Below are 12,866 nucleotides of genomic sequence, written 5' to 3'. Positions count from 1 at the left end.
TGTGAGGCCTGGGGCTGGCTCTTTCTTGTGAAAAGTTGGGCCAGAGGAGCAATTTAAGGAAAAGAAAAAGTCACAAGTTTTGGCTACGAAATTGGCTTGGGAAGAGCTAAAGTAACCCAGAGCTGGGTGAAGAAAAATATCTCACAGGAACCACTCAGAGACCTAAGGACACAGCACTCCCTTGAGAAATACACACACACACACACACACACACACACACACACACACACACACACACACATACACACACGTGTTGGCTGACTGAAGGGCTACCTGGGTGTTCTGTGTGGGGATCTGCAGAACCAAGGCCAATGTGTTATGGTCGAAGTTCTCATCCAAGGCCAGCAGGGCACCATGCACACCACTCTCATGTAGGTTTCCGGCATAATCCCTTAGCCCTATGGACTGGACCCAGTGAACCACCTGGTCATTGGTCCAGACCAGCACATCTGGAGGACAGAGGAAGAAATAGACAAAAAGGAAACATGCGGGCCCAGGCTCTCCCAGGTGTAGAAGCCGTTTCCTAGACGCAGAGCCTGGGTTACTGTGCTCTGTAGCTCCCACCCCATCCCTAACTTCCCACATCTTTCTCTCCTCCATGGCATCTGGGCTCCTGCAGAGCCAGCCCCACTGCATCTCTGCTGGCCCAAGACACTTTTCTCCGGGAGTCCCAGCCTTGGCCACACCCCCCACCCAAGGCCGAAGTGGCCTTATTCTTTCAACTCTCAGGGTCTTTCCCATCCAATCCTCCCTCTCTCCCCAGATCAACTTCTACACATCAGCCCACAGCATCATCGCTGTCACATCTGTCTACTTGGTGGCCACTGTCTGAGGGAAGTGGAACCGCATGTAAGCGGACATGGAATATGTCTACTGCGTCAGCCAGGCCGTGGTTGTATTTGCCTTTCAGATCTGAGGCTCCCCTGAGGCTCCCCCGGCCCCAGGCTGAGGGCAAAAGCAAGCTTACCCTTGATGTCATGCTGGCTCTCTTCCCGCCTCTTCTCCAGCTCCTTCCGGTCATAGTTCAGCCTCTTCAGACACATGATGCCATACTGAAGACTGGTTCTGCAGACACACAGCACCTGAGCCAGGGCTTCAGTGTGGCTGCATTCCTGCCCACACAGCCCCAATTCTGGGCCAGCCATAGTTGGTACAGTGCATTCAGACACACTGCATATAGCACAAAGAATACTCTGGTCCTCTGCTTCCACTGTGCTCCTGCAGCCATGGCTGGCACCTGATCTGAGGTGACTCCCACCTCCTGATCTGAGGTCTGCTTTCAACCCCCCACTTCAGCCAGGAAGGGTCCGTGCAGGTCAATTTTGACTGTAACCTTGGTAACCTAGATTAGTCAAACGCATCTCTGGGTTGTCTTCAAGGACATTTCCAGAGGTGATTAAGGAAGGTGGTGAGACCCATCTTGAATATGGGCAGCTCCATCCCACAGAGACCAGATGGAATGAAAGGGGAGCAGGCAGCCTAAGAGCCCAATCTCTCCGCTCTCCCCTTCATGACGGGATCAAACAAGGAGCAAAAATAAATGCTTCCTCTCCGAAGCTGTGCCGGGTTCTGTCACAGCAAGAAGACACTAACGAAGGGCCTGACTGGTGGGAGGGCTTTGGATGACACGGACATGGCCCTTCTTCGAAGGCGCTGGGATGACAAACATCATTGCCACTCACAAGTCAAAGGAAAAAGAAATCCAAGATGCTCCATATTGCCACTTCACTCAGTCCTTTCAGTGGCCTACAGGATGTCCTTGGACCTGTTCCCTCATCTGCCCAACTTATTCTCTCTGCTGCCACCACGCTGACAGCATGCTGTCCCTCAAACACAGAAGGCTTCTGAGACCTGGGTGTCTCAGGGCCTTTGCACTGGTTGCTATGGCTGCCCAGAACACCCCACCCCCAGTTTTTCAAATAGTTCACTCTTTCTTCACCTTCAAACGTCCCTTGCTCAGCCAAGCAGACTCACACTGCACCACACCTCCACGCCACTCCCACACTAACTTGGTCTAATTTTTTCCTAGCTCCTTAACTGTCTTGCCTCACCAAGTCAGAACGTAGGCTTCGTGAGGGTAGGACTGTTTAACTCACTGGTCATAGATCTCCACCATGTCCTCAGTGCTCAATGAGGGAATGAGATAATTTATGTAACTTATTAACTATGCTAAAAGAGCAGCAGGCTGTGATAGGCAGTGAATGAACAAAATGAGGGAACCCTGGGTTAGAAGGCGCCCCACAGCCCTTCATCCAAGCCCCTCCCCATCTAGGACTCGCCCTACAGCACTTCCACAGTAATGGCTGAACGGCAGCATAACCCCTCCAAGGCTGGGCAGCTCGTACACACTGGAACAAACATAAGAGTTCTGCTTTGATGGGACCTCTTTCACCTTCTGGGGTTTTCCCTCACACAGAGGAGTAACACTGAAGGCCCCTCCCAACTCCAACCACATTGAGATTAAATTATACAGACTACTCCCACAGCTCTTCTGCCTGGAACATTCATAGCTCAGAGACACATTTCTCGGCTGCCTCTATGGATGGCTCAAACTGCTGTTTTAAGCTCTGGATGACTATAAAGGGGCACGAGCACATAGCGCCCCGGATGGGAAATGCCCCTGACATTACTCTCACTGTAATCTTCCACACAGCTCCTATGACTTTCAAAGCTGTTGTACAACATGGGAAAACTATAAAGTTCTTGAAGTTAGGTCAAGACGGGTTGGAATGCCAGCTCTGGCACAGCCTACCAGGGGGCACCGGGCATCTCTAAGTTGGAGCCCTGCCTCTCTTTCAGGGTGTAGTGACAAAAGTACGTCTCGGGGACTCAGAAACAGGACCACTATTAGGAGGGTAGGTGTGATTGCTGAGGGACAGGAGTCTACAACAACAGAACACCCACTCAACGGAGTACCTGATCCAAGAAGCACGGGGTGAGATGTGAAAAGATGAGAAAGATTAGCTGTCTGGCTAAGTGAGCAGGCAGAAGCAACCTCTCCTGGATTTGCTACCTTCGTTGGTAAATGACCCTTCCTTGTCATAAAAAAAAAATGGCTTATGTGAACATCTCTAGAAGTACCTTGGTGGCACAAGCCTGTAATCCAAGCCATTCCATAGGCAAGAGGACCCCGGGTTCAAGGGTTAGTACAGAATCAGTTCAAGACCAGACCAGGGACCAGAGTCCCTGTCTCAAGACATCAAACTGGTCAGGAGGCCAGAAGCAGAGGCACATGCCTATAATCCCTACATTTGGAAGTGGAGGCAGGAGGATCACGGTTATCATTGACTACATAGGAAGTTTAAGGCCATCCTAGGCTACATGAGTCCTTGTTTCAAAAGAGGGAGGGGTCCCTGGGGGTATAACTCACTGTTGGCATGCCTGGTGTCTGTGTAAAGACCCTACGATAACCCCCAAGGGCTGCATTGACGGGGGAAACAATCTAAGCCAGTGGTGCCACATGCACTAAGCGGCAGAGGCAGGAGGGTCTCCGAGTTCAAGGCCTGGTCTACAGAGTTCCAGAACAAAGCAACCAGAGGCTACAAACTAAAAAAAAAAAAAAAAAGACCCAAGAATAGCCTTCTGAGGCTCACACCAGCAATCCCAATCCTTGGAGGATGACACAGAAAGAGTGTTGTGAGTTTGAGGCCAGCCTGGGCTACAGAGCGAGTCCTTGTCGCCAGGCTCCACCAGGAAACAGAGACCGTGCTGCTGGAATGGTGAGTGGGATGGAAACAGAGTGACCAGCAAGGGTAAGCTGTGTGGTGACACCTCAGAAACCTGAAGCACGGGAGCCGCAGAGCTCTCATGGCCCTGTGGCAGGCAGGCTCTCCCCGCTCCTCCCTGCCCAGCTGTGGGGGGCGCCCGCCATCCTGGTGAGACCAGAGGGCACTCTCCAGCGGTCCGGGAACGTGGCAGACTGGCAGAGGAATAGCCTATCTCTCAGCCTGTCAATCACCCAGGAGGAGACAGGTGCAGCTGCGCCTGGCAGCCTCCCAGGCGAAGACAAAGACTCCCTTTCAGCCCCAGTGAGGGGCGAAGGGCAGAGAAGACATAGCTTCGCTTTCCTGCAGCCCTCACAAGTCCCTGCGGGGTCAGAAAGGCGAGGGGCCCAGGACTGAACTTGAGTCCAAAGAATTAGTTCCGCCTGTGCTCTGCCATCAGCCCTAAGCTGCCACTTCCCGTTCCTCCTTCTCCTCATCCATGAAGAGGCTAACTAGATCCTGTCCAGATTTAAGTTTCTACGGTGTAAGCCGGGCAGTGGTGGCACACAGCTTTAATCTCAGCACTCGGAAGGCAGAGGCGGGTGGATCTCTGTGAGTTCAAGGCCAACCTGGTCTGCAGAGGGAGAGTTCCAGGACCATCAGGGCTACACAGAGAAACCCTCAAAAAACTAAAAACAAAACTATGGTGTATCAATGTGTGTATGGTGTATGGGAGCTGTCCATCGAGTCTTGAAAGAACTAGAAAAGCCACACATTCCCAATGACACCTGTTGTCTTACTATCGACCTGAGGCAAAGCCAGGGCTTAAGTAGGAAGTGGGGCTGTATAAAGCTAGGTGAGAACATGTAACACAGTCAACTCTGAGAGCTGGGACCAGGCAGTGAGGCCGGCCTTTGCTAAGGAGCTAGCTGAGAAGCAGGCTGGAGGCACTGTTGTGTCTAGAGAGCTTCCCATCTTTCAAAAGAAGCCAGAACTCCAGATACTCAGATACAAACTACTGCTAAAACATTGACAACGAAAGCTGGAGAGATGGCTCAGTGGTTAGGGCACTTGCTGCCCTTCCAGAGGGCCTTGGTTCAACTCCCAGCACACCCAAGATGGCTCACATGGTCTGTGACTCCAGTTCCAGAGGACCCAACGTCCTCTTCCGGCCTCCACAGGCAAAAGGCACATGTGCAGTTCACAGACACGCATGCAGGTAAACAACCATACACATAAACAACAAAACTAATAAAAATTAAAACGAAAAAACAAAATACTGGCAACCAAATTCATGATTTGTAAAACGAAACGTGGGCCAAACAAAATGTCTCTATAGGTCAACTACTCGCAGGCTGCCGGCGTGGGGCCTCTACCTGTGACATGTTTAGACAGATCTTTTCATCAAAAGAAGAAAAGGACTAGGTGACATGCTGCATAAAGGAACAGATGTCCAAAGCAGGAGAACTCCCACTGAGGATGCAAAAGCACACCAAGCCCACTGCCCCTGTGATGTGCGGTGGTCCCTCGTGTGTTTGGTCACCAGACGGTCATACTGTTTGGAAAGGTCACAGAACTCTTAGAGCCTCGTTGGGTGAAGTTAGCCATGGGGGTGGCTTTGAAGTTTTACAGTCCTGAGGTAAAACTCCCCAAGAGTGGGTAGCACCATCCCTGCTGGGGTCCTAGACTGTATGTAAAGGAGAAAGTCATCGAGCACGAGCTTCCGTCCCGTTCTTCCTGACTACTAAAGCAAAGTGACCGGCTACCTCACGTTCCTGCCGTCTTCACTTGTCCATCATGATGGGCTGCACCCTGCAACTGTGAACCAAAATAAGCCCCGCCTTCTTACGCCGCATTCCTCAAGGTATTCTGTTACAATGATGACATGGCCTAGATGAAATGCAGTCCCTAAACTCAATGCCAGATTCTCTGTGAGCATTCTCGGTAAACACAGAGAATTCAGCAAGCCCAGAGACAGGCAAGGAAATTCAGAACGAGAGGAAACTCTCAAAGATGATGCTAATGCAAAAACAACCTGTGTCCTAAGGGTTAAAGGTGACAGGATCAAATCCACCACCCGCAGAATACGACAAGAATGTGAGTTTCATGACAGAGAAACCTATTACCACCCAAAACAGGACCTGGAGAGAGACAGGGGGCCCCTCCATTTCTGAAGACAGAGCCCTGGGGCTGGAGGAGAGGCCACACCAGGGAGGCAGCCCTGGCTCCAACCTGGCTCACCTATGGAAACTGTCCACCATCTTGAGGTGGACACGCAGGTCCTTCTTGGTGAGGTGATCCAGCATGCGTGCATCCACCAGGCACTCCATGAAGTAACTGCGGTACTGGGGGAGCCCCAGGCTGGGCAGCCATTCATTTCCAATCCATTCGTGATTCATATCTCCGTAGGCCAGGGTCTGGGGACACGAGAAGGAAGAGGACATGGGGGTGGGGGGAGGCAGGCGGTGCCAACAGGTTACAGGCAGCGTATCTACTGGGGAGAAACACCAGTCACCCCTCCACCCATGAGAGAGGTCAAGCTGGCCAATGACGCTTCAGCTTATCTGTACTAAGGAGGTGACAGAAGTAATTCAGGATCTCAAAATGGCCCAGGCCTACTCAAGTATCAGTTGTCTACACCAGTGGTCCTCAAGCTTCCTTATGCCGTGACCCTTTACAGTGCTCCACGTTTTGGTGGCCCCCAACCATGAAGTTATCTCATTGCTATTTCATCACTGTCATTTGCTTTTTTTTGTTTTTTGTTTTCGGAGCTGGGGACCAAACCCAAGGCCTTGCACTTGCTAGGCAAGCGCTTTACCACTGAGCCAAATCCCCAACCCATCACTGTCATTTGCTACCGTTGTGAATCGTAGTTAGTAACTCTCTGACATTTGACCCCCCAAAGTGGTTGTGACCCATGGGTTGAGAACTTCTGGTCTATGTCAGTGAACAAGATCAATCGTCCAAGGAGTAGGAAAACCAGAGTCCTTCCTGCCACCTCTGCAAGGCAACGAGTAGCCGTGTGTGCACAACTTGCCAACTTATCAACCCCAAGCCCGCTGAGCCAGAGGAGAGGCAGCCAGGGCATAGTGGGTCTGTGAAGGATGACAGCCTGGCTCTGGGGAATGGCTAGCTTTGCAGTCCAGGGAATGATTAAATGTTAGCTGAAGGCAGGAAGAAAGAAAAGAGCGAAGAGTAATCTAAGACGCATGACTCATGAACAGAAAGTCCCATCGTGAAGGCTCCAGCACGCTGGGGGCTCAGTCCCCTCAGGACTTCCTCACCTGCCATCCTACGAAAGCAGAAAGGGAATGAAAAAAGGAGTTTGGGGTGAGGGAAGGAACTTTATCCAGGGCTCCGTGGATGACAAGGACATGCACGTGCTGAACTCGGCCAGCTGTGCCATTTGGAGCCAGATGGAGGGATGCTGCCCTGACCTTCAGAGAGTAGTTCTGATGAGGGAGGAGGGGTCTTACCTGGGCCCAACTGCCCTCCTCACTGTCCTAGCAGGAACCAGTGCCGCATGTCAGGGGAGACACGAAAGTCAAACATCCTGGAGCCCTACTTCCCTCTTCCCTCCTACCCCACCAAGGGCCAAGCCATGAACACGGAATTTGTGACTCGGGCCCATAACAGGGCAGAGTTTTCTCTGCCCAAAGCCACTAAGGGTCTATGACTGCTGGAACCGAGCTTGCCACATATACAACAATGATTCCCAATCTCATCTTGCCTACCCACAATCCTCCACCCAGAGAACAGAACCAGGCAACATCAGGGATGCTAGATCTCTGCCAGTCCCTCTGGCCTCCCGCACCTTCTACTAATTTAATCTTCATGGATGTCACTGGTCCTTGGGCCAAGGGGCAGACTCACTGTTTTGGTAGACGTTGCCAGAGTTTCCATCTCTTCGTGGGTCACCCAGACATTCCCTGAAGACTGCAGGCAGAGAGGAAGGCGTCCTAGTCCTTGATGCACCCCACCCCTCAAGACCCCCAGAGGAGGCCTCAAGTACAACTTTCCCTTCCCTTGACTCCTCCCATGGGCCCAGCCCACAGCTCCCCGAAGGGTAGCTCTAAGCAGTCTATCCTAGGAACTATCCCAAGATCTTCAGTTACTGTCAGGTAGGCAAGGGGAAATGGAGCCTATGGCTGCCCATGGGAGGCAGAGAGCCAGACCTGCTAGGATCCTCCCAGAATCAACGCTGCATCTTCCTGAACAGTGGGGAGAGTGTTTTGAGGAAATGGGAAGTTAAAGCAGGGCTCAGTGCTCCAGTCTTCCTAAAGACCAGTGGGAGACTATGCAACTATGTCAGGGCCTCTGTCAGTCGATCTGAGGATGAAGGGGGTTACTCACTGTCCTGGAGGTAGGCGGGGCTGAGGGGCTCGTCAGTGACACCATCTCTTGGATAGCCAGGCGGAGCTTGAGCCTGTGCAGGGCATTGCTGATGCCGATCTCCCGCTGGATCTCCGTGTCCGACAGGGCAGACATGATGGCTCCACTCTTGACATTGGCCCGGCAGGCCGCCACATACCAAGCAGGCATCCCCACCCAGAGCTACAGACACGGGGCAGAGGGGGGACAACTCAGCGTCATCTGGGTGGTTGCGTGCGCAGCCTGATGGGAGAGCGAGTCTGCCTGTGAGAGGCTGACGTCGCTGTAATTTGCTCCCCTGTCTTGGCATGGCACACATGTATCTATCTGGGAGAAATATTCTGGTAAACATACAGAGACATCACGCCTGCTGCTTAGGAATCCTCACCCCACCAAACCAAGGTGCAAGGCGAAACCCAAGAGCAGACACAAGTGACTTAGGTTCACAGAGGGCTATCCTGACGGGTAGGAATGGGGAGACCGGCCTTACATGGTCCTCCCTCCAGATCCCAGAGCCTCTCCCCTCCCCAGGCTCACCTCCAGCCAGGAGACCACCGTGGGGCCATCCCATTGGGCAAAAGGCATTCCTTTTCTGCGAGCATCTTCAAGCAGCTGGTGTCTTGGGGGAGGAACAACAGGCTCACTAGTCTTTGTCCTCTCAACCAGGATGAGTCCTGGGGACCACTGCAGGCTGGGCCAAGAGCCGCCATTCATACTTCCCCCGATCCCCACCCTTGAGTCCTTCTGCTCTATGCCTGAAGCAATACCAAACTTCAAAGTGAGGCAGGAAACAGCCTGCATGCCCACAGTGCTCTCACACCTCACACACACTGACTTAGCCATCTCCATGTGCCCTGCAAGAGAATCATAGGCCCCGGATTACTCTCCCACAGCCTTCCTGCTTCCTGTTCCCTAGGATCAACCTAAGGCCTCGCTCTCAACTCGGGGCTGCTCAGGTGTGCCCGCATGGACCAAGCCTTGCCCGACCCTATCTCTCTGAGCTCAAAATGGTAAGAAAGCAGTTAGGGGCCTGGGCCACACTAGTGGTGCCCCGGTCCGAGGCTCTTACTTCTTTTTCAGTCGCCGGTCCTTCTCTGCCTGGGTCCCCAGTTTGGCAGGTACCATTGGTTCCTGCAGACTGAGCTCGGAGTCTGTGAGCAGAACTGGAAAGGAAGACATGGGCATGTCAGTGGCCCTTCTGCTTCTGCCTTGGCCTGGACCAAGGAAACAGAGAAGCAGCTGCAGGTGCCTTCTCCACATAGAGCAACCCAACCAAAGCTGATGGGTCCCCATTTAATTCCCGCAGCTACCCCCGGAAGTCTCTGATTCCGGGCAGCCCCAGAGTGACAGTGGTTGATTCATCCCCTGGAGGTGCCTGAGCCCTGGGAGTGTTTTCCAGCAAGATAGACCAGAGTTGTTCCACTCTAGACCCCTAGGTAGAGTCCATTACTTCTCTAAGCCAAGGTGCAAAGCAAACCCCAAGAAGATATGAATGGACACAGAAAAGAATTCAAAAGAACTATCCCGACTTGATAAAGATAAAGAAACTACTGAGAGATCTATCTCTTGGGCAATCTCTCTTGCCGCACTCTATCTGTCTGTCTAGTGTGTGTGTGTGTGTGTGTGTGTGTGTGTGTGTGTGTGTGTATAAGAAAGACCTGTTCTCTCCCCCCTTCTCTCCCTCTGCCTTCTGTCTCTCTTTGTGCACACGTATGTACACACACATGCACCATCTCTGGTGTCCTCTTGCACACCAGCCTCTACCTTTAGGTGCATTCACTTGCACAGACTACAGAAGGGAGCTCCCCTCCACTCTCTCCATTGGCAATCTCCCAGATCCGGGATGAAACCCTGGAGAATTCCTGGGAGAGGCCATTGTCATTGAAGTCACTATAGCTTAGCCGTCAGTGCTGGGTGAGAAATTGAGATATCAGGCTTCTCCCAGCATGCCTCTGCCATGGAGCAGACCTGCCTACAGCTGGCTCCACACGCCCTTCCTGCCTGCTCTGCCTTACTCCCAGGCTGGGACACCACCACCCCCCCCCTGTCCTCTTCTTCCCTCAGAGAGCTGTGCTCTGATTCACACCTTCCCAGGGATGTGAAGTCACGGAAGGTCTCATTATGCATTTAGGTCCAAAGGTTCCTTCCTTCTAGCTGATCAAGTTCCTCGCCTGAGTGATTGACTCATCAATGCTCCAGCCGCTCTGGGGGACTGCTAACTCTCTTCTGAGGCTCAGGAGCTGGTCGGGGCTAGCCATCCGTTCCTCTGTTCCAATCTTCCCACCTCGTCCTCCTCTGCAGCGGCACACACAGGCCTCTCCCCCACGGCTTTCCCTTCCTCAAGCTGCACCCTCCCCCCCACACACACACACACACTTTCTTGTCTTGGCCAAATTCCGTAACCCTACAAGCTTCAGCTCAGAGCTGCCAAACAGAGGATACTGTCCCCTTCCTGGCCCTTCCGTGGCTACTCTGGGTCCTGAAGCACCTGAGCCATCTCCACAATACAGTGCTTTGGAATAATTCCACTGTTTTCCCTTTTTAGTCAGCTGCCAGGCCCCCTGAGAATGGGGTTACTTAATGTGTGGAAAGTGACTGGGGAAATGGGGGACAGAAGAGGGGAAGTGGAGTAAGGGTGGAAAGGCTAGTGTTTATTGTGTGCCTCCCTCCTACTGACCAAGCATAACCACAGCTTTCCACTCCTGCCCAACCACCTTCTCCAGCAAAAAAAGCCTATCGGGCCACAGAATCTGTAATCCCAGCACTCAGGAGGCAGAAACAGGAGGATTGCCATGAATTTAAGCCCACTCTAGAATACACAGCAAGTACCAGATCAACCAAAGGCACATAGCAAGGCTCTATCTCAAACATACATACACGCGTGCACACACACACACACACACACACACAGAAAATGGTAATAATAAATAAACATTAAATTATAATTAGAACCCATCCTGACAGCTCAGGCTATAATCCCAGCTATCGAGAAACTGAGGCGGAAGGTTCCTAAGTTCAAGGCTAGCCTTGTCTACAGAGTGAATTTCAAGGCCAGTTCGGACAACATAATGACACCCAATCTTAAACAGAGGCCTAGGGATATAGGCCAATGGTAGAGCACTTTTCTAGTAAGTAGGAGGTCCTGAGTTCAATCCTGTGTAACAGAACAAACAATCAAAGCAGAAGATTTCATACTAAGCCCTGTGAAAAATCAGATGCGCTTAGAAGTAAGAGCTAGTGGTGATCCAACCCTTAAGAATTAGGACACAATCAATGACTTGCCCAACTTGGGACCCATGCCATGAGAGGGGGCCCTTGTGTGACACTGCCTGGAGGGACAGAAAATAGAGGCTGAAGAGCCCAGAGACCTAGGACAGTACCAAACATGACTGACAAAAAAAAATAAACAGATAAGATACATACATGCACGCATAAACACATACATACACACATACGTTAATTAATTAATTAATTAATCAAATGAAAGAGACCTAAGACAGTTGCCCTCAGGTCCTAGAATGCCCATCAGAAATGTTCCAAAGAGGAAGCAGCTTCAGGGAGCCATCTTTGCCTCCACACAGGCTCACGGCTGTAGCATGTCAGGTCAGTGAACACCAGTCACCGCCTGGCACGCTGAGGCACAGGAGCTCAGCACCTCATGAGGTAACCCAGTCCAGCATGACACAGCTCTGTGAAAACCTCCCTCCCTCTCTCCAGAGCTGAAAGCTGTTGGTCTATGGCTCCCGCCCACAAGCCCAGGACAGGCAAACCAAGCTGTGTAGAAGCAGGCCCTCCTGAAGCCCAGTCCCCAGGACCCGCCCCACCCTCTGCTGTGAAAGGCAGAGACCATGGCCTGTGGCATCCCGACTCAGCTGGATCAGCCTGCCCTTCTCCTTCTTCCCAAACAGGCGGCCAATGGACGACTTGATGCCCTTGCGCTTGGCGCCCTTGTGCAGGGAGTCCTGGCTGCTGTTGCTGCTGCTGGGGTTGCTGTCCTGGCCCCCCTCCAAGGCACTACAGGATGATGGCCAGGAGGGGGTGAATAAGAAGAAACACACTTCAGTTACCGCAAGAGAGATGGAAGTTAGAGTTCAGGACGGGGTCAAGTGTCAGTGTGGGGGTGGGGGGACAGGGGATGGGGTGTGAAAAGGGTGTGGCCAAAGCAGGTGACCCAGGGAGATGTGGGAACATCAATCCCCTGACGTGTCCCAAGCAGAAATGAAGCAGTCAAGGATCTATGACAGGTGAGATGCAGCCCCTCAAAGGCTGTGGGACACAGACTGGAAGTGTAGCCTGCCCCGCTCACCTCTTGCCTTCTTCTTGACTCAGGGTAGGGTGGCCAAGCTTCTCTAGCCGCAGCGTCCTGGGTGAGGAAGGAGGAGAAGTCTCACATTTTATGGTGGCTTTATCCTCTCGGTTCTCTTCCCGAGACACTGGCGACTGAACAGACAGTGGGGTTGTCAGGGGGTAGAGGGAGAGAGCTGGGGCCTGCCTGCCTACCCAGCCCAGACAAGGCGGAGGATCAGAGAGCTAGAGAACGCTTCGGGGAGGACCTGCGGCCTCTCAAGGTAAACTCCGACCCCAGGGCCAGGGGCAGAAGCCCAGAGGAAAGGGTCTGGAAGCTGATAACCCTGTAACCCGCTAGTGCCTGGGTGTCGGGAAGCACTCACCAGCAGCTTCCTCCTATGCTTTCTTAAGTCGCTGGGCTGAAAGAGAGAGAGAGGAAAGGGCGAGCCTGCTTAGGATGAGAGCAGAGGAATCGGGGATGCACACCAGCCTGGAAAAAGTACC

General features: G+C 52.5%; 1 protein-coding gene across 1 annotated transcript in view; it reads right to left on the bottom strand.

The window, feature by feature from the left end:
• The window catches only part of Ppfia4 (PTPRF interacting protein alpha 4), a 46,143-nt gene that overhangs the window by 7,697 nt on the left and 25,580 nt on the right, over nucleotides 1-12,866 (bottom strand). Inside the window, exons 16-26 of the mRNA XM_032914928.1 lie at nucleotides 12,746-12,781; nucleotides 12,382-12,515; nucleotides 11,923-12,089; nucleotides 9,145-9,238; nucleotides 8,613-8,694; nucleotides 8,058-8,258; nucleotides 7,578-7,640; nucleotides 7,181-7,207; nucleotides 5,946-6,121; nucleotides 968-1,065; nucleotides 274-449 (exon numbers count right to left, since the gene is read on the bottom strand). Of these exons, the coding sequence (XP_032770819.1) occupies nucleotides 274-449; nucleotides 968-1,065; nucleotides 5,946-6,121; nucleotides 7,181-7,207; nucleotides 7,578-7,640; nucleotides 8,058-8,258; nucleotides 8,613-8,694; nucleotides 9,145-9,238; nucleotides 11,923-12,089; nucleotides 12,382-12,515; nucleotides 12,746-12,781 (1,254 nt within the window). The remainder of the gene's footprint in view (nucleotides 1-273; nucleotides 450-967; nucleotides 1,066-5,945; nucleotides 6,122-7,180; nucleotides 7,208-7,577; nucleotides 7,641-8,057; nucleotides 8,259-8,612; nucleotides 8,695-9,144; nucleotides 9,239-11,922; nucleotides 12,090-12,381; nucleotides 12,516-12,745; nucleotides 12,782-12,866) is intronic.

This window comes from Rattus rattus, chromosome 10, assembly GCF_011064425.1.
Source record: "Rattus rattus isolate New Zealand chromosome 10, Rrattus_CSIRO_v1, whole genome shotgun sequence".
NCBI classification, from domain to species: domain Eukaryota; kingdom Metazoa; phylum Chordata; class Mammalia; order Rodentia; family Muridae; genus Rattus; species Rattus rattus.
This window is presented reverse-complemented; position numbering and strand designations above follow the sequence as displayed.